Source organism: Natator depressus, chromosome 9 (assembly GCF_965152275.1).
Source record: "Natator depressus isolate rNatDep1 chromosome 9, rNatDep2.hap1, whole genome shotgun sequence".
Lineage (NCBI taxonomy): Eukaryota > Metazoa > Chordata > Testudines > Cheloniidae > Natator > Natator depressus.
Window position 1 is genome coordinate 14,552,950 of NC_134242.1, and position 22,608 is coordinate 14,575,557.

Genomic DNA, 22,608 nt, shown 5'->3' on the forward strand with positions numbered 1-22,608 from the left:
ATTTCACTGGGTGATCCCTGGTTTTTATATTGTAGGAAGGGGTAAATCAGTAATAGGTAAGTATAATTGAGAACTGGCCTTGCAAGGATTGCAATTATCATTGCCCACTACTGGCTGGCCCTTTTTGGTCATGTTGCCCACTTTGAAGACAAAGTCTTTGTGCATCAAGGTCTGAAGATGAGACTGTCGGTCAACAAGGGGTACTGCCTAGTCATGGACTGGCAGTAGTCACACGGTCACCCACAATCAACCTCGCTGCACCTGATCAGTAATAATCCTATGGAGCTCTTAGACACCTGGAATAAAGCCATAGAGTGTGGTCATGGACACTTGGTGCTACAGACCTCTGCTGTCTAAGCACATTATCATGAATAACACTTCTTTATTCACTTTCTCCACATCACTCATGATTTTATAAACCTCTGTCATATTGCCCCTTAGTAGTCTCTTTTCTAAGATGAACAGCCCTAACCCCTACACTTTTCAGGCTCTCCTCATATGGAAGCCATTCCATATCCTTGCTCATCTTTGTTGCTTGTCTCTGAATCTTTTCCAGTTCCACTATATCCTTCCGGACATAGTATTCTGGGTGTGGTTGCATCCGGAATTTATACAGTGGCATGATGATATTTTCTGTCTCCTTCCTAATAGTTCCTAACATTGTGTTAGCCTTTTTGACTGCTTCTGCACACTGAGCTGAAGTTTTCAGAGAACCATCCATGGTGACTTTCTGGAATGGTAACAGCTAATTTAGAACCCATCCTTATGTGTATGTAGTTTAGGATTATTTTTTCCAATGTACATTATCTTGAACTTATCAATGCTGAATTTCCTCTGTCATTTTGTTGCCCATTCACTTACTTTTGTGAGATCCCTGTAACTCTTTGCTGTCAGCTTTGGACTATGGACTTAACTATCTTGAATAATTTTGTATTATCTGCAAACTTTGCCACTTACACTCCTTTTTCCTGATTATTAATGAATATGCTGAACAGCACATGTCCCCGTACAGATCCTTGGTGGAATCCCGCTGTTTCTCTCCCTTCCCTTAACAAAAGCTGTGTTGACTTCCTCCAACAAATTGTGTTTATCTATGTGTCTAATAATTCTGTTCTTTACTAGAGTTTCTACTGTTTTGCCTGGTAATTAAGTTAAGCTCACCCACATATAATTGCCAGAATGGTCTCTGTAGCCCTTTTTGAAAAATCAACATTACATTAGCTACCTTCTAGTCATCTTGTACAAAGGGTGGTTTCAGTGATAGTTACATACGACAGTTAGTAGTTCTGCAATTTCATATCTGAGCTCCTTCAGAACTCTTGGGTGAATACTATCTGATCATGGTGAGTTATTATTGTTTAATTTAGCAACTTGCTCTAAAACCTGTTCTGTTGACACATCAGTATGGGGCAGTACTTCAGATGTGTTGCCCGGAAAGGATAGCTCTGATGTGAGTATCTCTCCCACATCCTCTGCACTGAAGACTGACACAAAGAATTCATTTAGCTTCTCTGCAATGGCCTTGGTTTCCTTGAGTGCTCCTTCAACACACTGGTCATCTAGTGTTCCATTGTTTTGTTTTAATCAACTCTAGATTCCCATGTGTATGTTCATTTTGAGTACATAGAATTGTGTTCTATCCTGTGATCAATATCATACAGAGTAATTATACTAAAGAAATTAGTATAAATGGCCTCTGTCCTCCAGGACAACTCTGAAATTGAGGCACTTTGTCACCACAATTTTAGCCCAGTTAACAAAAATCAATAAAGTATGAATAATTATTTTAAAATAAATACTTCTGATTTGGGGCTATTTTCTATTGCTTAGTCTTTCTAAAGGCTTTTCTTATTATTCTTCGAATAATCTAATCGATCCATCCCTGTATTTATACAGTGCTAACCGCTGTATTATTTGATTAGTGGAACAGATCTATACCTTATCCACAAATTTAATAACTGGATCTATACTTGAAATCTAGTCATGCAAGCTTACTAAAAGCAAAGAGCCAGATGCTGCTTAACCATGTGGTGCGAAGTGTAGGAAAGGCAAATAATGATTGGAAAGGGCGCACTGGCTTTGTGTCAAACTTCTCCTTCCATTTAAAGGCCATATAGAAGGACTACACAGGATAAGAGGAGATGTGCCATACCTGACGGACAGAGCTAAGAATCAGCTGCTGTCTGTGGTATGTTCCCCTTCAAACTCATTTCTTTGCAAGTATAAAGTGCTAGTTAGTTGCAAGGGTCTGCTGTATTAGTATAGTTTGTGTGTATTTTTTTATTCTAGAGCTGCCACAACCTGAAAACTATGAAATGTCTTGAGTATATGACAATTGCTCCTTTACCCTTTAATTCCTAAAAGCCACCACAGTGGCAAACTCTGCATTTGGTTACAAAGAATTCAAGAACCAAGGGGTTAACACCTTAACCTTGCTCCTAACAACAGTCTTCAATGAACCAAGCAATGAATCAGCCAAGCTTTAAATCAAAGCCACTTTAAAAACTCAAAAGAAACCATAATTTACACTGTGCCACCTTTAAGGAAGATGCAGCATTTAGTAGTTTATTCATAGTTCAAATGATGGAATCAGCCAAAATCCCACATGCTTATGGGTTTATCTATATTCATCCACAATGAACATTTTAAGGGATATTAAAGGTCAGATTCTCCCCTGCATTGCTATTTACACAGAACCTTTAATCCCACAGAATCACAAAGTGCTGAATGGACTGTGGAACAAATTCTGCCCTCAAAACATTGAGTAGAACCCTCATACAATTTCACGGTCTACTCTGCCTAAACAAAGATTGTAAGAAACTCACTCCAACCGGCCACCCGCCTTAGTCTACCTAAAGTACTGGCACTAAATTCAGGAAAAAGGTAAATCTTCCCATACACTAAGAACACAGTCATTTTTAATAGTAGTATTGCCTTAGCACCCAGGAGCCCTAATCATAGACCACAATCCAATTGTGCAAGGTACTGTACAAACAGAAGAAAAAGAGTGTCCCTGCCCCAGGAAGTGGTCAGAGTACTCTCCACTGGGTACAGTCAAAGACACAAAAAAGTCAAATCAGAAATGGAAATATTTCTTATAAACCATCTGGGTACTCCTTGCTCTCTCCCTCCATTGCTGCATGTTGCCCCTGGCCTTGGCCCAGCCAGCCCATAGTTCAATCCATCAGTGGTCTGGGCTGGAAAATGACAGCCAATATGTGCCAAAGACAACACAAGGGTTTTAGGAGGGCAGTGAAGAAGGCTTCTCCTATTGAAACTGCAGAAGGGAATTTTAGGTGCCTCATTCCCTTAGAGCAGTGGTTCTAAACCAAGGGTCCGGGGGCCCCTGGGGAGCCACATGCAGGTTTCACGGGGGCCACCAAGCAGGGCTGGCATTAGACTTGCTGGAGCCCAGGGCAGAAAGCCACAGCCCCACCGCGTGGGGCTGAAGCATAGGGCCCGATGCCCTGTCACCTGGTGCTGAAGCTGAAGCCTGAGGAACTTAGCTTCACTGGGGCCCCCTGTGGCACGGGCAATTGCCCAGCTTGCTAACCCCTAATGCTAGTCCTGGCTTTTATATGCAGAAAAACAGTTGTTGTAGCACAGGTGGGCCGTGAAATTTTTATAGCATGTTGCGGGGGCCTCAGAAAGAAAAAGGTTGAGAATCTGGCCTTAGAGGATCTGGTCCTACCTCCACTGATTTTAATGGAATTAAGCGTCTAAATACCTTTAAGGACCTGGGCCACAGGAATTTCTTACATTAAAACACATTGTTAACACAAACCCCACCATCTCACCCCCTATGTGCTGCCCTCTTCTTCGCCTCCTTTATCCTACTAGATGAAAAGCTTTTTTCACTTCTATGCCTTGACTCCACATGCATGTCAAGAGCCTTCCCTGTCCTTCAAATCTCTGCTCTGTTTCTTTCAGCTTATCTTCCATAACTAATCTCAGCTCACCAGGTAAATACCCTCTCTCAGGCCTAACCATATTTCAGTAATCATCTTTCAAAATAATTATGTAAAAAACAAACAGAACAACCCAAGCAAAACTTGTCAGTGCAACAACATTAATGGGGCCACATTCTGTGCTGTGACTGAGAAAGTGACAAAGAAGACATAGCCCCGGAGCAGTGAAAGCAAAGGATCAGAACTAGTAGATTCAGCTTCAGAATTCAGCTCTTTATTGTAAACTGTTCAGTAATCTGACCACAACTCTACAGTTCTCTGTAAAACACCGTGTGCACATTTGGCATCATATGGCACAGTGGGCTGGGACTCAACTGATGTCCATGGATATGGGGCAATCCATGGTCTTTTAAACAAGACACGTGATGCATCTTTTTTTCCGTTGTTATGTAAGAATCTAAGTTGTACATAATACATAAGTGACTGCAGAACAGGCACCGATCCATCCCCAGTACCTAATAATTTTAAACATGTTGGCTATCAAAAGACAGTGTTTCTAGCAAGAGTCATCTGCTGAGCTTCTTTTAATCGTATGTCATCTTTTTAATAAATGATTGAAAAAAGTCGAAGACAGAACATACATATCATTAGAGCTCTAGATATTGTAAAGATTACTTTATTCATACAGTAGGGCACTTCATCTGAGTACGCATGGAGAAACAGAAAAGGACTAAGGTCTACAGGACTGGACCTAAAGTCTGATGAAAGGTCATTTAAAGTTCTCTACTATAATACCTTTGGGAAGGATCCCAAAGTGCTTTACAGATCAACAGCTATACGATTAGTTATATGGAAGCAGGTTTAGGCCTTAGATGTGCATGGGTAAAGTTTTGAAAATTGTCTAAGTGACTAAGGAGCCTAAATGACTTTAAAAAAAAATCTAAGTCGCCTAGCCAATTTTGAAAAATGTACCCATATCTATATGAAAATCTTGGTGCGCTTGTGGATTTGCAACTAAATAAAGACAAAAAGAAAAGGAGTACTAGTGGCACCTTAGAGACTAACCAATTTATTTAAGCATAAGCTTTCTTTTCTTTTTGCGAATACAGACTAACACGGCTGCTACTCTGAAACCTAAATAAAGACAAGAGACACAAAGTTTCAGCTTTTTTTGAGTGTGCATCTTTTGCACTGCATTAGCACCTAGTCCATTTTGTTAACAAAAATGATTACTCTTATGGAACCAGGGAGCATTGGTTCCAGTAACAGAATGATATAACCTGATCTTTCCTGTTGCTGGCAAATCGTATATTTTATCTATAGGTTTATTAGATGATTACAATATTAAAAGATAAGAGTCCAAAAAGCAAAGGGAAATGTTGGCAAGAAGAAAGTGAATATGGATTTGGCAAAGGCATTGCAATGGCATTTGGGAAGGAGGCTGGGGCTCAGTTCCCAGTAAAGAGATGCCCACCCCACAATAGGTTGCACAAATTAACACTCTTACTGGCAATCTCAAAAGAGGAGCCAAATATGTATGGCCTGAACACTGAACTTCCCTGAGTCACACAGAGGGCGGTCCCTTCAGGGTGAGGTTGAGGTGACCAGGCAATGGCAATATGGGACAGTGCTGCGGACCATATTATAGCTGTCCTGTGAATAAAGAGAGGACAGTGCCCTGACCTGGTAAGCCATCACTTTTCACAAGCACTAAATAATACTTAAAAGATTTTTAAACATAAACTATGACTACTAAAAGTCCTAAGACTTTGACCCCACCTCCCGCTTTCAAGGACTATTCTAAAAATTAATTCTAGGGAGCGAGAGGAGAAACTCCCACTCTTATGGACAGTGGACTGGAGTGGGTAGTGAGGAGGAAAACTCCATGAGCTTCCCTTTGGGCAGTTTCCTGTAAGTTCTTCAATTAGGGATCCTAGCCCTTCCCCTGTGGAAGAAGTAGTAACTCAGTTCCCAATCCCTGAGCGATCCTCCAAACTAGAGACACAGGGCCCACTGTGCAAAGTCTCTGTGCCCACACACTGGTCATCCGCCCTCCAGCTGTCTGGCAGCATTGCTTCAATGGAGCTGTGCTGCCAGGATCTCTCCCACCTCCCGCTTAAAGGGGGTTCCACGGCACAGAGGGACTACTAAAAACTGTGGGCTTGATGCAAAGTCTGTTTAAGGTAATGAAAGCCTTTCCATGGCTTTGGATCAGGCCATTAATGCATCCTCAGGTTGCATTTCTTCCTCCCTCCCTCTGGGAAGGGATAGATCTCTGTGTGGAGAATCTCTCTCTATGTAAAGCCTGGAAGGACTATCCCCCACTGGGCTGAACCTCACATTGAGAGATTCAGAAAGAAAGTAATTTTCTGCTCTTTGTAAAACATGCTTTTCCATCAGGGGGTTGCAGCCATTTTGCACGCATAAGAAGAGCAAGAGAGAAAGAGAGGCAAGGCTTTTAAGATGCTTTCTGTACATCCTTTTCTCAAAAGAACATTGGAGGGAGGGTTGTGTCTTTCACGTACATTTTACAACCAGTTCGTAATGTGGGCTGATCACTTCTGATATTACCAATAAAACGGTATTTAAAACTTCAGAATCGCCCCCAGTTCTTTTGTGCCACAGTTTAATGAAGACATTTGCAACATCCTGCAAGTACGTCATTATCTCCTATAATTATATAATTACAATTTTTAATGAAATGATTGCATGTGCAGTAGATGCATAGATATAATTATGGTAATTGCATAAATACCTGTTTCTCAGCTAACAGTTACTTTAAAGAAGGCCTTTGCAAAAAGGGTAAAATATGAGAAACTGAATCTTGCCAGGGAATGAATACAAATATGGTTTGTATTTTCTATATGATTTCACCCTCTAGATCTTCCGTGTATATTCTTTTCCCCATACTGCATAATAATGAAAGGTTCAAAGATATATTTTAGTGAATATTAAATCATGCTAAAAGACTTTGATACTGTTTCTGATCCCAAAGCCCATTGAAGTCAATGGAGCCCTAAAACAGTGAATTATGTGGCTACTCAGTACCTTAAACAAGAGATTGGGCCCTGAACTGCCATCTTTATACTGAAAAAGAAAACGTATGCAGTTATAGGAGAAGAATCAGTGTTTTCATTCATCTCTAGAAAGCAAGAACCAAATTCTGGATCGCTGCACAAATCCTGAGAAAACGGGCCTTGTGCAGGTGTTTTCTACAGCAGCTGGGTATGGGAGAAGAAGCTATTGTTCAGCTGCTCAACACAGCTGCCACTACAGCTTGCCTTATCAGCTGCAGTAGTGGCTTTGGCCCGGACTCCAAATGCAGTTTTTGGCCAGTAGATATACAGATGGATCAAACCCCTGCCCACCACAAATAAAATCACCATAGAACACGTCCAATCCCCACCTAGCCTCTTCCCACTGCAAACTGGAGTTGAGGCAATCCTAGTCGAGTAAGGGCCTTCCACACCTTTAGCAGCTGGGGAAGGTGAAATGCAGCACTGAGGCAATTTCCCTTCCTTTGCCACGTTATTAATAAGCAGGCCAAAGATTGAAATTACAATACGTTTACTGTATTGTTAGTGTTTTTGATTCTCTGAAAAGACAAGTACCTGTTCCTAACAGGTAAGATGTGAACTGCTGTGCACTTAGAGACTGCCCCTGCATCGCTTACACATGAGTACTCTTTGCTCAAGTGAGCAGTCTACCTCAGTGGACTACCCAGCAGAGTAAGGAATTACTCTGTAGTGTAAGGCGGGGGGGAGACAAGATCAGCCCTTAATTTCATATCTGAATTAAGTGTATTTCTGAAGCCAAACAATAAGCTATAGCCAGGGGCAGATTTTGGCTGCTGCTTCGGCGGCATAGGAGAAGGGTCACTTTACTCTACTCTTCCCCCCCCACCTCCCCCCCACACACACACACACTGCCAGTACAGACATAGCAGGAGGAGCGGGGAAGGGGAGAATAGCCATAGCACTTGGCTCTATGGAGATTCTGGATTGTACTACAGTTAATAAGCAATCTAGGAAAGGCTGTCATAAGTTGGACCAACCCTGGAAGCTGCTCCAATTTATGTCTGGGGCCCCCGCCGCAGCCCAGAAGCCAGGTCGTGTAAAGATGGCCTAAAGGCAGCTTTGCCCCACTTCCCCTCGTGTTGGGCATTCGGTGCTGCCTCTCTCAGGAGATGCCGCGTGGAATCTGGCCTCAAGAGTTTGTTATTGCGAGCATGCAAAAATAATGAGCAAAATAAAAAAAATAATATTAATAAGTGGAAGGAAAATACTTGATATCCCAAAAACAAACCTCATTGATGTTAAGCTCATTAGAGCGGTGAGGTTCTGAATGCAGAGCAGAATTAACAATACTATAGATATCAAAGGAGAAAAAAAAGAAATCAGTGAAAAGAAGGGTAAGGCATGGAAATCTGACAAAATAAAGTAAGTGAAAGGGCAAAAGAATTATGAGTGTAAAGAATGAAAAAAACAAGAAAAAGATATTTGTAGTAATAATCAAGTTATAAGTGGATTATTAATGTTACAATTGAGGCAATCTTTAAGAATGGCTTGACAGAACATGGAGGCATATTTTCAGCTTCAAAAAATATATATAAAGAATTGCTAAGAATGGTACTTGTATCTGTGTATATTACAGAGAATAGGGTAATGAAGAGAATGAACTCAGGGGAATAATAATATAATAAGATTTGACAAAAGGAAAGCACAAGAATCAGAGCTATTGAAAAGCTGAAAAGTCATCCAATCTGTCCCCCTGCCAATATATAGGAATGCACCCCACCAGCTATTTTCTACAGCTTAGTCCAGCATAGCTCTAAGTACAAAATTCAGAAAGAACAGTTAAAACATTAGCTCATTGGCTTATTGCATTCGACTAGTCCAAACAAGAAAGGGGGAGGGGAGAGAGTCAGAACAGCTGTATGCTATTTAGAACAGTTTTATCTGGATAATGATATTTCAGAGCCCTGCATATCTGTGTGTGGGAGGTTGTAGAAACTGAAAAGGTGAGCGGTAAAATCAGGGACGTTGGAATGAAACAAGTTTTAAACTGAACAGAATTAGAATAGGATTCCAGTCTGACAAAGTTACATCTGTAGTCAAGGTATATGCCTCAAGCTTCTTTACAAAGTAATGACAGTGTGTTGGCCGCATTGCAGGAGCTCACAGGTTGCCTAAATAGCTGTACATTTAAACATGGCTTCCATCAGTACAGATGGCATTAGAGGTAGTTGGTGTTTGAAAATTCAGAGTCTGAAAAACCTTCTACCTCAAGCATTACCTCTCTCAGAAAAACGACTGTAGAAAGTGTGCTAGTATTCCAGCATTTTACATTATTTCAAATGGGTCATTAAACTACTCATAGTCTTTGAAAACTGCCACCCGACCCTAACAGCTTTAGATTGTGAAGGGATGAAAGGGTCTGTACAAGACAATGTTTGGTTCATTATCTTCCTCCATGTATTACTAGTAGAGAGGTGCAACAGGAAATGCCTGTGTGGTGGCTAAAGAATGAAAAACAGGAACAAACAACACTTTAAACACCAACAAAAAATGGAACATTCTTGTTTTATGTAGTGCACTAGTGTTGGGGACCATGGTGCTAAATTAATGCCTGCTGGTACTGCAGGGATGAATCTGGCCTCCTGAGTCCAGTGTCAGACTGATTACCTTTCAGTCAGGAGGCATCAGAGGTAAATCCTCCCAGTAAGAGCTTAATGCCAGACTTTCAAAGGTAGTAGGTGCCGAAAGCCAGCCTGTAGGCGAGGTATAAAAGCAAGAGGTTCCTTGTGCTTCCTCCTCCACCCCCTTTTCCCAGGGAAAGCCACAATCTGATCCTTAGTTCCTGGGAAATACTAGCTGAAGTAGATCTGTGTTCCTTACAAAAGGCGGCATAGTATGTCCTCAACTCCCACTGAAATGAGAAATGAGGGTTCTTGCAGGAGGTGGTCAGCATTTCGCAAGACCTGGTCCAAGATGACCAAGAGTGAGTATCACTGAAATATGCAAAATTCTGACAGGAACACAGAAGACACTACAGGATACAAGGCTATCTGAGCTAGCAGTCATCTTTATTTGAAGACGACAGCTCAGTGAATTTACACAAATCTCAGTGTCCATCCCTTTCTTAGGTTACGTTCACTCCTGTTTATATTAACACTTCACACCAGGACAACCAGCATTGCCAAATTCTTTTAGGAAGCTTTGGAACAAACTAGCATGAAAAACAAGGCAGAACAAGTTAAGATAGGCTTCCTTCATTCCTTCTCAAATCCCTAAAATTTCTTATATTGCTAATGGCGCAGCGTTGTAAAGTTATTGATGCCATTCATAAAAATCAACCGGGTGTGGTGGATTTTCCATCATTAAAAAAAAGTTTTAAATCGAGATTGAACTAGAACAGATCTTTTGGAAAAACATCCAAACAGCAATTACTTCAGGGACAGTCTGTAGCCTGTGTGAAACAGGAGGTCAGATAACATGATCACAATGTTCCTTTCTAGCCTTTCAATCTACAGTGTCCATTACAATGTATAACGTAACTTTTAAATTCAGTTGCCTTTCATTACTATGCTCACCTTCCTGGGGCTTCTTTCTATCTCATTCAAAATGTTGAATTTTCTTACTAATTAACTGGCAATTTTATATAGTTAGTGATTGACTGATCCAGTAACTGCCACCCACCATTCTATGAAACTGAGTTAGGGTGATTCCTTTCAGTGCTTGTACCTAGAATCTAAAAGTGTGGATGAATAGCAGCTAGAGTTATTCTGGGTATGTCCTTCAGGGTATATATACCCTGTATGTACTGAAACAAACTACTATAGTCATAGCCCAGAGATGTGGATCTGAATTTGTCAGAGCGAAAAAGGTAAGCTTCTGCTGTTCTTCGCTGTGCCATGCAGTGGATTATGGATTCAGTTGGAAGAGTAGCCACAATGTTTCAGATAATTATGTCTTTATTCTTTCAAGTTTATCTGCAAATAAATATGACCTTCTCACCTACAAGTCTCTCCCTTTTTCCCCTATTTCTTGATTTTTTTAAATATTCTCTAATAGAAATGTGTGTAATCTTCAGAAAATGATGGGCCCTGCATCTTTATTTATGACGGTGTGAATCAACCTCTGAGTGATAGCAGGCAACAGTTGCTCAATTAATTACACATGCTTGGTGATCTGCATAACAACCACCACTGCAGCATCACACATTAGTTGAAGGACTGCAAATTATTGCAGTTATGAGAATAAGGGGTAATGTTCCCCAGAACACCCCTATTCTCTCTCCTTCCACCTTTGCTTGGTGTACTGCACTCCTACCAGACAGTCAGAGCATCTTTAAAGCACTAAGCAAAGTATAGAAGGATTCCCCCCCCCCGCCCAAAATAAGACTAGCATGGAAATATACAGAAAACATTGTCTTCTGCGTAAAGTCCAGAAAACTGCACACAGGAATAGGCCTAAGCCATTGATAAAGTCAATATTTTCAGACCAGATGCTTAGGCTGTTGTTCTACATTTAGGCATTTAAATAACAGCAGATGATTTTTCAGAGGTGCTGAGCCCTCCCCACTACCACTGAAAGCCAGTAGGAGTTGCAGTTGCCCAGAACCTTTGAAAAATCAGGCCATGTTTATTTTGATGCATAAATATGAAGTTAGGAGCCTAAACATTTTGGCCTAAGGATTTAAAAATTATTTCTTGACATCGCCCTTTATGCTTAATTATGCAGGAGAATGACGTGGTTCTTGGCAAATTATATGAAAAATATTATGTCAGAACAACGGGGTTTCTGAATTTATGTGCTGGTCTGAATATAATGTTAATATGATGTTTCTACTGTGGATTTAAGAGTAAAAGCAACTTTTAAATAATACATTGTTTCGCATGTTTTAAATTGTGTTCATAAGCATAGCTGTATACATTTTATACTGTACCTCAATAGCTTTGGGAATCTGCAAATGTTCACAAAAGAAATTTGCAAGTTCTCCCTTACTAACAGAAAAAGACCTTAATATTGGAAGACAAAAAAATCAGCCAGGAGTTGTCGTTTCCAGGTTATGGGGTCAACATATTTTAACATTTCACTACACCCCTATTAAGAGATTTCTAGCCTTACAGATGAAGCAAAGGCAAACCCACTCTCAATTCTTAAGACGTGTAAGTTTCCTAAACGAGTTCTGCTTTGGGGAGCTTTCCAACCGCTGCTAGGGCTTAATCACTACACCACTGAAATCAGTGGGTATGGGGGTTTTGCCATTGATGGCAGTGGCTGCAGGGCAATCCCTAATGCATATGCACCACCCACTGTGCATGCATATGCTGTAGTTATACTTGAATGCCACTTCTCTAGACTAAGAGGTCAAAGTACAGATGGAACTTGTCAATACAGTCAGCACAAGACAGTACAAGAGATATAATCAGGTGTAACTGAGTTCAGGCTTTACAAACGTTATCCTCTCATCTACTTTAACTAGGTCTCTATTTAATTATCTTTCTGACTTCATTAAATACAAGATATTCCCTAACCTTTCACTTCACAGGATCAGCAACTAGCCTTTTTAAGATTTGTTACTTGTTCTTCCTCTGCAAAGTTTTGTTTTTCCCCCATTTTTTTTTTTGGTCCACTTTTATACATACCTCCTTTTCTACAAATTTTCTTGCCGGGTTTTCTGGCACATTCCTTGGATATTCTTTTGACTGAAAAATGAATAGAAGACTAGAAAATAAAATGGAGCTCCATCACAGACAGTAGGAGCATGCAACACCACTATCTAACTTAAATATGGCCTGCTTTTATTAGGTGCGGAGGATTCCCAATTTGTTGTGCCTGCACATGCAATGGATAAATGTTGATGCATCTTCCCAGAAGTCAGTGGGTGGGAATGAGAATTAGGTACCAACTTCAACCTAAAGTACACGTGCTGTGGGAGAAAGAAAATGAGCGTAGACAGGGAAAAAAATTTATATCGGAATAGATGCATACACAGAAAAAGCAGCATGCATACATGTAAAATGCTGGCATGCAAACAAGGAAAGCCATGCATGCTACCAGTACACATGAATTAATACTGTTAAACCTTAGAATAGGAAAATAAAAAGGTCTCCTTGTTTTGTCTGCTATTAACTCACCATCCTCAGTTGGGACATATATATTTAAATAGAGGCAGTCTTCATTCTGATCTTGTACATAGGTAGAAACTACATCCAAGTTATTAGTAAACCACACAGGGAGCATGACTTCAGGCAATCTGCCTTCTATAATGTTCTGCGGACATACTGGAGCAAACTGAGTAGCATTTTTGACATCTGACCAGGGAGATGGAGGTTCAGGAGGTTGAAAGCGATGCTCTCCTACTGGTGGGGCAGCATACGGAACCCCAAGAAACTGAATAACAGGCCCCAAAATTTCATTATTAAGTTCCTTCTTAATCCCTCTTATCTTGCCAAAGTTGGTGGTCACGAGTGGGTCAATATCATCCAATTTTTGTGAGGACACAGCTGCAGCATGAAGCAAAAATCCAAGTATACAAAGAACGAAAGTGGCATCCAATCCCATGTGTAATAGACGGACCATCATCGCTCTCCATACGCAGTTCAGCCACACGGATCTTGGAAGGGCCATGGTCCCACATTAGTTGTATAGCTACAATGAAGCAATCTTATTTGTATCCACTTGTGCAAAAACAGGGCAATCGCAAGAAATGGATCAAGTTTCCTAAATATGAGCCTGTCAGAAAAATCTCAAAAGGCTTTTCACACGGCAAGTATCTTCCATTTATTTCACACTTATTGAAGCAGCATCTTCACACAGCACTATTTATCAGACTACATCCTATTGACAATTCTGTTTTCCATAGTAGCAATATGCAGAGAGCGGCCATTTACTGCAGATTTCCCTCTTATAAATCAAATCCAATTAGCTGCAGGTTTATATCCTGGAGAAAATGAAAATAAATCATTAGTAAGAAAGAGCTAATATGGGCAGAGTGATAACTAGTTATTTTACAAGTTATTGCACACATATTAATATTTGCTAGAGTCATGTAAGTAAAATTCTACAGTAGGTAGTTTATGGGTTCCATGAAATGACGGGTGAACTACTGATTATTGGATTATTTACAGTGTCTCCTCCTTAGTTTACAGAGTTTTTCAGAAGAAACAGACCTCATAAAAATGCAGTGTTAAAATGCACATTCCTAAAAACAAACAAATTGCTTCCAGATTAAATATGTTTTACCATGACATTTTTATATGACTTAACCGGCCCAAATTCCATTTTAAACTTGTTAGCAGAGGTTGGTTTCTCAATAGACAATAGAAACCATAGATCAATTATTTTATTAAATCTCAATACTCAGTAAAAGCAAGTCAGATCGGGATGCTGAATGCTAAAACAAAGTAACTTATTTCATTAAAAATAGATTACACGTACATATAAGAAACACTCATTTGCCCATTTTAAAATGTAATTTACAATTCGAACACTGAAGCAACTGGAGGGAAAAAACCCCAACTTTGTGCAATATTTTATAGGGTACAACATTAAATACTTTCTCTGATGACCTCTTACCATGAATCTATCTCTGATACCGAATGGAAAATCAGGATGTGAGGATTTTGACACTCATTGTGGCCAGAGAAACAATCTTTACAATAATTAACTTGATTTCCAAATATTCACAATACAGGACCAGATTCTGGTCCTTCTGAAGTCAAAGCAATACTCCCACTGACTACCAAAAAACAGGATTGGACCTCAAAGGCTGCTTCTTTTGGAAATTATTTGAAAAAGGGAATGGACACACAAAACAAAGAGAGTTGACTGTGTATCACAATTCCCATTTATGGCCCGATTCCTTGCATATTATTGACTGCAGTGAAAAGTGTGTGCGTGCAAGGAATGCAGAATCAGTTCCCCCTACACTTAATTTGCAATACAACCATTTAAATGCTCCCACAAGTCCTGATTTTTCAAACACCAGTATATCTACTGCACAATAGCCTAGAAAAATAATCTGTTAGGATCAGAGACTATATAATCTGGAATCCCAGATTCTATTTTCAACTCTATTTTATCACAAAGGTTGTGATACAGGGACTGTGATGCAGTAGTTTTGAAGATTGCTTAGAGCATACCATAACATCTTTCCTTTTCATGTTAATCACATTGCCGACACAATTTACAATATACTTTAATTTTAAATGCAGTATAATGTACAAAGTAACAGGATAATCTTATACTCATTGTAAAACAATGTGTAATGTACAGGAAATGAGTTTTACTTAGTACACGCCACATTTTGAAACACATTTTGAGACAGCATTGGCAGCTTTAATGAAAATTGTTTTTATCGTGTCTATACACATGGAAGAGGGAATTCAAAAGAAGAGCTTGTCTAACAGACAGACTGCCCTGCAGTTTGGCTTATTAAAAAGGAGATTGTAAAAGCTATATAGGACAACAGGAGATTTGGTTCATGTCTAATATTCCTTTAGCTCTGAAAAATCTATCTCAGAAGGCAATAAGGAGATAGATGTAGCTTTGACAATTTCACCACTCTCTGCTAATTCTAATACCTTTTGCTGTGAAACTATATTAACATACAGAAGACAGGCTTATGCCCATCATTCTTCTGTTTCAAATTCTCAGTATTTGTTGGAAACACACAAATTTACTTGCACAAACTATTTCTGAAGGTTAATGTATGCATTTCAATTTAGCTTAATAAACATGTGAAAAATGACACCCAGACAATTGCATCTTGGGAGATTTTTGTTTTGTCACCTTTCAGATTTTGGAGACAGCAAGAAATTTCTTGACCAGGAGTAAGAACGTGGTATTTCAGAGACTGAGGAGCAGTGGTCAGTGCAACCTCCAAAGTCTAAATGAGAAAGTTGCTTACTGGCCCAATTTTGGTGGACAGTGATAGGCCAGTAAAATATTTCAAACTGCTTGTATTAAATCCATCTAGTTAAGTCTCAAAATCTTGTTTTTTCTCAGTGGTAAAGGAATGTGCTCTGCCCGCTGCCTCTCTCCTCCCAAAAATTCTGATGTTCTCTATTTAATAATAAGTACTTCATAGGAGTAGCTGTCCCACTAAATATGTGGTTTGGGGAATGTCTAAGGAGAAATCAAATTTAACAAAGCAGCACCAAATAATTCCTTCCTTTCTTTTTCATTTTGAGCAGCTGAGTCAGATCAACATGGAAAATTACCAAGATACGCTTTAAATAACAGTTCATTTAGCAGACTTCCTTCTCTTAAAGTGTCAAAGCTATTTTTCAGTTACCAAGACAAGCACTTTTTTGGTATACTCCAGTATCAAAAAAGATAAATCTAGGAACCAAAAGCAGTTGTCTTAAAAATAACATAAAATTAAATAGTCAGCAGTAGTCCCCCTAATAGTTCAGATGTTGGAGGGTTTCCCCCTCGTTATTAAACTATTTCCATAAGTGTAGAGCTGTGGTTTTAAACCATGCCATTGGATGTCATGCCCAGCAACTAAACAGCGATGGTGTCATTCTGCCACTCACGGATAAAGCTATGATGTCATAGATCAAAAGGAGGCTGCAGTGATAAGAACATAAATCAATAATCTGTTTGGCTATTTTTATTAATTAACCCTTACTGGTTAGCAGGAGCCAGCAGAGTCAAAGGGTGTATAATCCAGTAGGTGGGAACGGGCTTCCAGCAGCAATGTCCACACATTCCAGTATCTGCATTTATGTTTCTTTTTTAACAGGCTTTTTTTCAATAGTTAAGGGAGTTGTTTATGGAGAAGTAGTATGAGATCTGACCTCCTCTGGAGAGTCCACTTCTGGGATGGCAGAAATAGTGCATTATTTCAGCCCTATGAAAGCTACCCTCAGATACAAAGATTGTTTACCTTATTCAAGTTCTTGCGGAACTCTAACACAAAGATCTACTTGTTAGTAGTGAGGTGACCTCAAGACAGGCTGGGACTGTTGCCTGGAGCACATCTACCTGTTCTACTTAATTGTTGCCAGAAACGTTTTTTCAGACCCCAGCATGTGTTCCCTGCACAGCTTTCCCCTGGTACCTGCACTGAAGCGGACTGGACAGGAACCAGTAGGGAGAAAATAAGTCTTGTGTGTGTGCATTACTATCAGAAGCAGCAATGAGCAAGCATGTGAATGAGCAGGATGGCGGGCTGGAAAGTAAGATACCTCAAACTGCTCACTACTACTGGGTAAGTCGGAGAGTTTAAAGACAATCATTCATGCCTGTGGCATAAGAATATACTGAGGTCTAGACTTAAAAATTATCATTGTCAGATGTTCTCATCATTGTCAGTTATCACAGAGTAAATCACCTCTAACATATAAAATTTATTCAATAAATTATTTCATGGGTTTGGGAAATTTTTGAGCATATTGAGATTTTCTATATATTGTTTTTCAAAATTATTTGATTTTTTTTCTGAATTTCATTTACTTTATGGCCCCAATCCTGAGTGACAGCAGACAAGCATTCCCCATAGCTCAGGAGCCAGCATGCAAAGATGGCTTTAGGTCACAATGGTGCTCCTCATGACCTGAACAATTCTGGAACAGACCAGTCCCCCAGCATAATTTAGAGCAGCCTAACTGCTCCTCACCACTTAATTTCATGCCTGAGGGGTGCTCTAAATTGCACCAACTGCTAATAGCCTCAGTGGACTATTACAGCAACTGAGTGAGATAATAAAAGTACCTGGCTAAGTCTCCTTTCCCTTGGACACACCCTCTGTGCCAGTTATTGGAAATGGGGTGGCAGAGGAGTTGCTATGGCAGCTCTACACAACCTGGGGTAAGTTATTCCATCTTTGGGGCAGACTTGAGCTAGAGAACTAGCACACAGCTGCCCTAATGTAGCCCATAAAGTACCCCATAACTTGACCCTTTCCACAAGCATTTGTGCAACTGTTGCACAAATGTTCATGGAAAGTGAACACAAAAGGGACCTGAACACCTTGAAAGCAATTTCCTTTCAAAACTCAAACAAGTTTGCAGAGCATTACACCATTCATCCTCCTTCTACTGACATCCACCTCAAATTATAACTAAAAAGCAAAAACATTACTTCATGTCGACAAAAAAAAAAGTATAAACTAATGTTAGCAAAAACAAGAATGTTATAGGCAGGATAATACACGGCACTAAAAAAAGATTATACTGCACCAGAGGGATATGCTGATTGCAAACATTATCAGGTAGGCTGAAAAGATATATTCTATTCTGGGGTTTGCTCTGTCTTTTCTAACATTTTTCATTGCTTGAAGAAAAAAGTTTTGAAACAAACGTTTCACATTTTCTTTCTATCTGATACTAAAGACTGAAACAAAATTCTGCTCTTGTGTGTACACAAGTATGGTCAATAGATTTAACTCAGAAAAGGAACTGTTCCTATATCTTTTTAAAGAAAATTACTTTCCTTCTATCCAAGTGAATTTAATGCATTGAAATCTGTCAAACCCACAGCACTAGAGACTGCAGTCCTGTATATATACACCCAAGAGATGTACAACACAGGCTACAACAACGCATGCTTCCCCACACTGTCTTGCCAATGTGTCTCACCATTAGAGTACACCTGCTTTAGAAAGAAATTCAGTATCCAAACCCATTCAAATCTTTGCTCTCTGCTGAAACAGCCAACAATGGTGCCAAATGTTATGTTGGCGATTTTGATGTGGTCACTGGCCCACCAGGAACTGATCTGAGACCACAAAGGTTATTCCACACAAGTCACCCCATAACTATCAGATGGTAAGAATTTTCAGACAGGACTAGCTGTCATCAGATAGAACCCACTATTTAGAAGTGATTGGCTCCGTTCCTATATACCTATGAGCCATCCACTCCCCTTTATTTAACATTACATCTATATTTGTAAACAAAGCCATATGTTTTATTTTAGATGCATAATTAGTAAGAAATATACAATTTTATATGTAATATACATGTATATATGTAATATACATTCTATATACAAAGTGTTAATAAATAGCTATGTTAAAACAAATGGATGATATAAGACTAAAAAGGGGCACACATATTAAAGCTTGTTTTACATTTTTCAGCCTCATTATATATTTGTTCTTCCTATTATTGGGCACATTTGCTAATTACATTATCAAATGTTGTCTTTAAATACTTTTCTGTAACTTAGATTTACCAAGATAGCAACACTTCTGATCATAATTTCCTAATAAACGGTTTCTGAATGAGACGTGCTTTAAGTCTCATGGCATAATGTCATTTACTTCTTATCTTCCATTTTCTGATATCAATAACTATTTTTTTAAATATTCCTACTCCTTAGCTAAAGTAATTGTTTATATTACCATAAGTTGGCTACTATGTTTAACATGTAAACTAGAACTGTCTGACATTTTGCACAGTAAATAGGCAACGAAAATGGTGATTTTACTCAGAACAGAAAGAATAGATAACTCTGTCACTTGTGTGTAAAGTTTAGACAGTTAAGTAATACAGATTTAAATTAAAAATGACAGATGCACTGGCTTGGAATATAATGGGTAGTGAAGTGAACCTTTATTCCTTTTAGCAGCTTATGGTTAACTCTTAAATGGACTAAATATTATACTCAATTTGAATTATATAACTATTCTGCAAAATACAATATACAGTTGATTACCATGCTCATATCAACAGTGTGCTTCTGGACTTGAGAATTTTTTGGCTTGGTCTAGAAATTTAGATGATCTTGTTTTAATGATAGATCATATGGGAGGGAAAATGCCCCAGATATTTCTCATGTGAGTTCTTTGATACAGAAGACTTCCTGTATTTGAAGATTACAATTAATTTCTCTACTGACCAACATTTTATGAAACATTCACATGCTCCACTATCTTAAATCAAATCTGATCAGTCTTACATTTCATTGTAGAATTCACAGCTAGAGAGCCCCAATCCTGCTCCCATTGAAATAACCAGAAGTTTTGTCATGGACTTCAATGGGTGAAAGATTAAGCACTAAAATCCGTACTAAACTTTGATGAATAATACATACTTACGGCCAAATCTTGATTCAACAGGATTAATCCTGAGTAGATGAGCAGAATCTGACCCTTTATCATTGCCCTTTAATATATGTTGATCAAATAACCCATGCTTTCACATCAAACATGTAGGAAACATGCCAATTTCTGCATTTTTCTTATCTTTCAACATTAAGCATTTGAGATACACAAAGTCAAACACAATTGTCTGCCAAATCCTGTAGCTTGCTGGAGAACTCTGAGGCAAAAACGTTAGTATGTGCAGAGACTCTGACTATGGATTGTTCTTCCATCACAGCACCACACAGTATGACTACCAAAGCATTCCAAATCCATATTTGTGGAGCTAGATCAATAGCTTTTTCAATTCAGTACACAAATAAATGCAGCGTATATATCTGTGCTACACCAAAAAAGGAAACATTGATGTCATTACCCCAGATCAGATCTCAATTCCATCAATGTAACTGAGATCAGAATCAAATCAAAATATAACTTTGCTGAGCACAAAGCTGTCACCTCTAACTATAGTTCAGAATCTAGAGCAAGGGGTTTTTGTGTGCTACTGCCACACTTAAAGCCCTGTAGAATGCACACTACATTTAGTATTAGTATTAAATGGACCTATCATCTAGTTTAAGATTCCATTTTCTGTGATGTATCATTCCGGGTTTTGATTCTACATCTGTAGCTGTAACTTCACTTGTATTTGCTCTAAAATGAATTTCATGCTTAGCTTGTTTTTCTTAATTAAACTTTCTTTAGCAGTCTTTAATATGTGTATTATTAAAACTCATTAAGTCCTATTCATGCTTGCCTGTCACTTTTGACTTCACGTTCATATACTGGAGTGCTCTGTTGCTTTATAAAGGAAGAAAACTAAATAATAAATATGAGAACTTGAACGTTTTATGAGCGTCAGTATGAAAAAGTGGCTGCAAGGCCATAAGGTTTCACACAAAAAAACATTACAGCTAAAGCTAACTCGCTGACACATCTCTGATCTATAAAGTCTGCAGTAATGGTAGCAGTAAAGTGTTGTGCCACAGACTGGAGATTTTTCTCTCACATGAAATAGACATAACAGACACTATCTTTACTGTTGTAAAAAAATTAAAATAAAATTTCTCAAAAGCTTAGTGTATAATACTATTAAATGTCTGCAGTGATTTACTCTTTCCATCTGACTTCATGTTTAGCTCCTATTCTTCAGCTGGCTGTCCTGTTTTCCTTGTCCTTTGCTACCTGGGTGAAGAAAGATACCTAATTAAGTTACAGCAACCTAGTCTCAGGTCTTCTTATGATCATGTTGGCCATGATTCCTGCAATAAGAAATACTTTGAAACCAGGAAGCACCAGTTCTCTTCATACAACAATCTGAGGACTTTATTCTCCTCTCACACCAGGCGTAAAACAGGAGTAACTCCACTGACTTCAGTGACGTTACACTGGTGGGATCAAGAACTAAAAACATTCATTTTGTTTTATATTGTATTAGTCCTCTTAAATGTGATTGTTATGGAGTTACACACTATTACTAATATGTGGATGAATCCTATGGGAAAATGACATTTTCCACTTTCAATTAAACAAATAAGCTTTTTTATTATTATTATTTAAAGCATCTATCATTAAAAAATGACTGGAATTCAACTCTTGCAGCTTACCATATAACCAGCCATGTAAATATTGAGCTATTCTTTTCTAAATCACTTAAATGGACAATTCAAGTACAAAGTGCAATGCCAACCTGTTTCCCTCGTTAACGCATTACAACCAGTTCAACAAGTATGTTAATACCATCTTTATGAAAGTGAATTTTGGAACATTTTTAGGAAATATTAAAAAAAAAAGTCTGCCCTTTACATTCATTGTTCAATTAAAACAACTCAGATAACTTGAAATATAATCATCTTGCCCCCGCCCACAAACTGTGTCCCCCTACATCACACATTCCCAATTTTAAAGATGGCTTTTCTTCCTTCTTTCTGTGTGAAACATCCAAGCAAACACCAATGGAAACTAACAGATTCAGAGGCTAAAGTGAATACAAAAAGCATTATATACACAAAGGAAAGAAATTTTAAAAGTGGGTAGGGTAATTCTCTAAACCAGGGGTGGGCAAACTACGGCCCGAGGCCGGATCCGCCCCTCAGGGCTTTGGATCCGGCCCACGGGATTGCTCCCCATGGTGCTACAGGTGCCGCTCTCAGAAGTGGTCGGCACCACGTCCCTGGGGCCCCGTGGGGTGGAGGGGCAGAGGGCTCCGTGCATTGCCCTTGCCTCCAGGCACCGCCCCCCACAGCTCCCATTGGCCGGGAACAGAGAACTGCGGCCAATTAGAGCTTCGGGAGAGGTACCTGGAGGCGTGGCAAGGGCAGCACACGGAGCCCTGTGCTCCCCGCCTCCCCCAGGGGCCGCTCAGGGACGTGGCCCCAGTGCGCACCGCTGCCACCCTGGAGCCACTTTAGGTAAGCGGCGCTGGGCCGGAGCCCGAACCCCTCATGCACCCCCCCCCCCAACTCCCTGCCTGTAGCTTGCACCCCTCCTGCACTCCAACCCCTTGCCCTGAGCCCCTGCCACACCCCGTACCCCCGTGCACCCCAACCCCTTGCCCTGAGCCCCCACCACACCCCGCACCCCCAACCCCTTGCCCTGA

The 22,608-nt window shown here is 39.6% G+C and overlaps 1 protein-coding gene across 10 annotated transcripts in view; it reads right to left on the reverse strand.

Annotated features, from left to right (window-relative positions):
• Window positions 1–22,608, reverse strand: part of NLGN1 (neuroligin 1) — a 567,297-nt gene that overhangs the window by 422,856 nt on the left and 121,833 nt on the right. For 6 of the 10 annotated variants that reach the window (XM_074963550.1, XM_074963554.1, XM_074963552.1 and 3 more), the window contains exons 2-3: window positions 13,051–13,856; window positions 12,559–12,618 (exon numbers count right to left, since the gene is read on the reverse strand). In XM_074963550.1, coding sequence (XP_074819651.1) covers window positions 12,559–12,618; window positions 13,051–13,543 — 553 coding nt within the window. In that variant the 5' untranslated portion in view covers window positions 13,544–13,856. The remainder of the gene's footprint in view (window positions 1–12,558; window positions 12,619–13,050; window positions 13,857–22,608) is intronic. The other 4 variants (XM_074963559.1, XM_074963558.1, XM_074963557.1 and 1 more) reach the window with 1 other exon arrangement.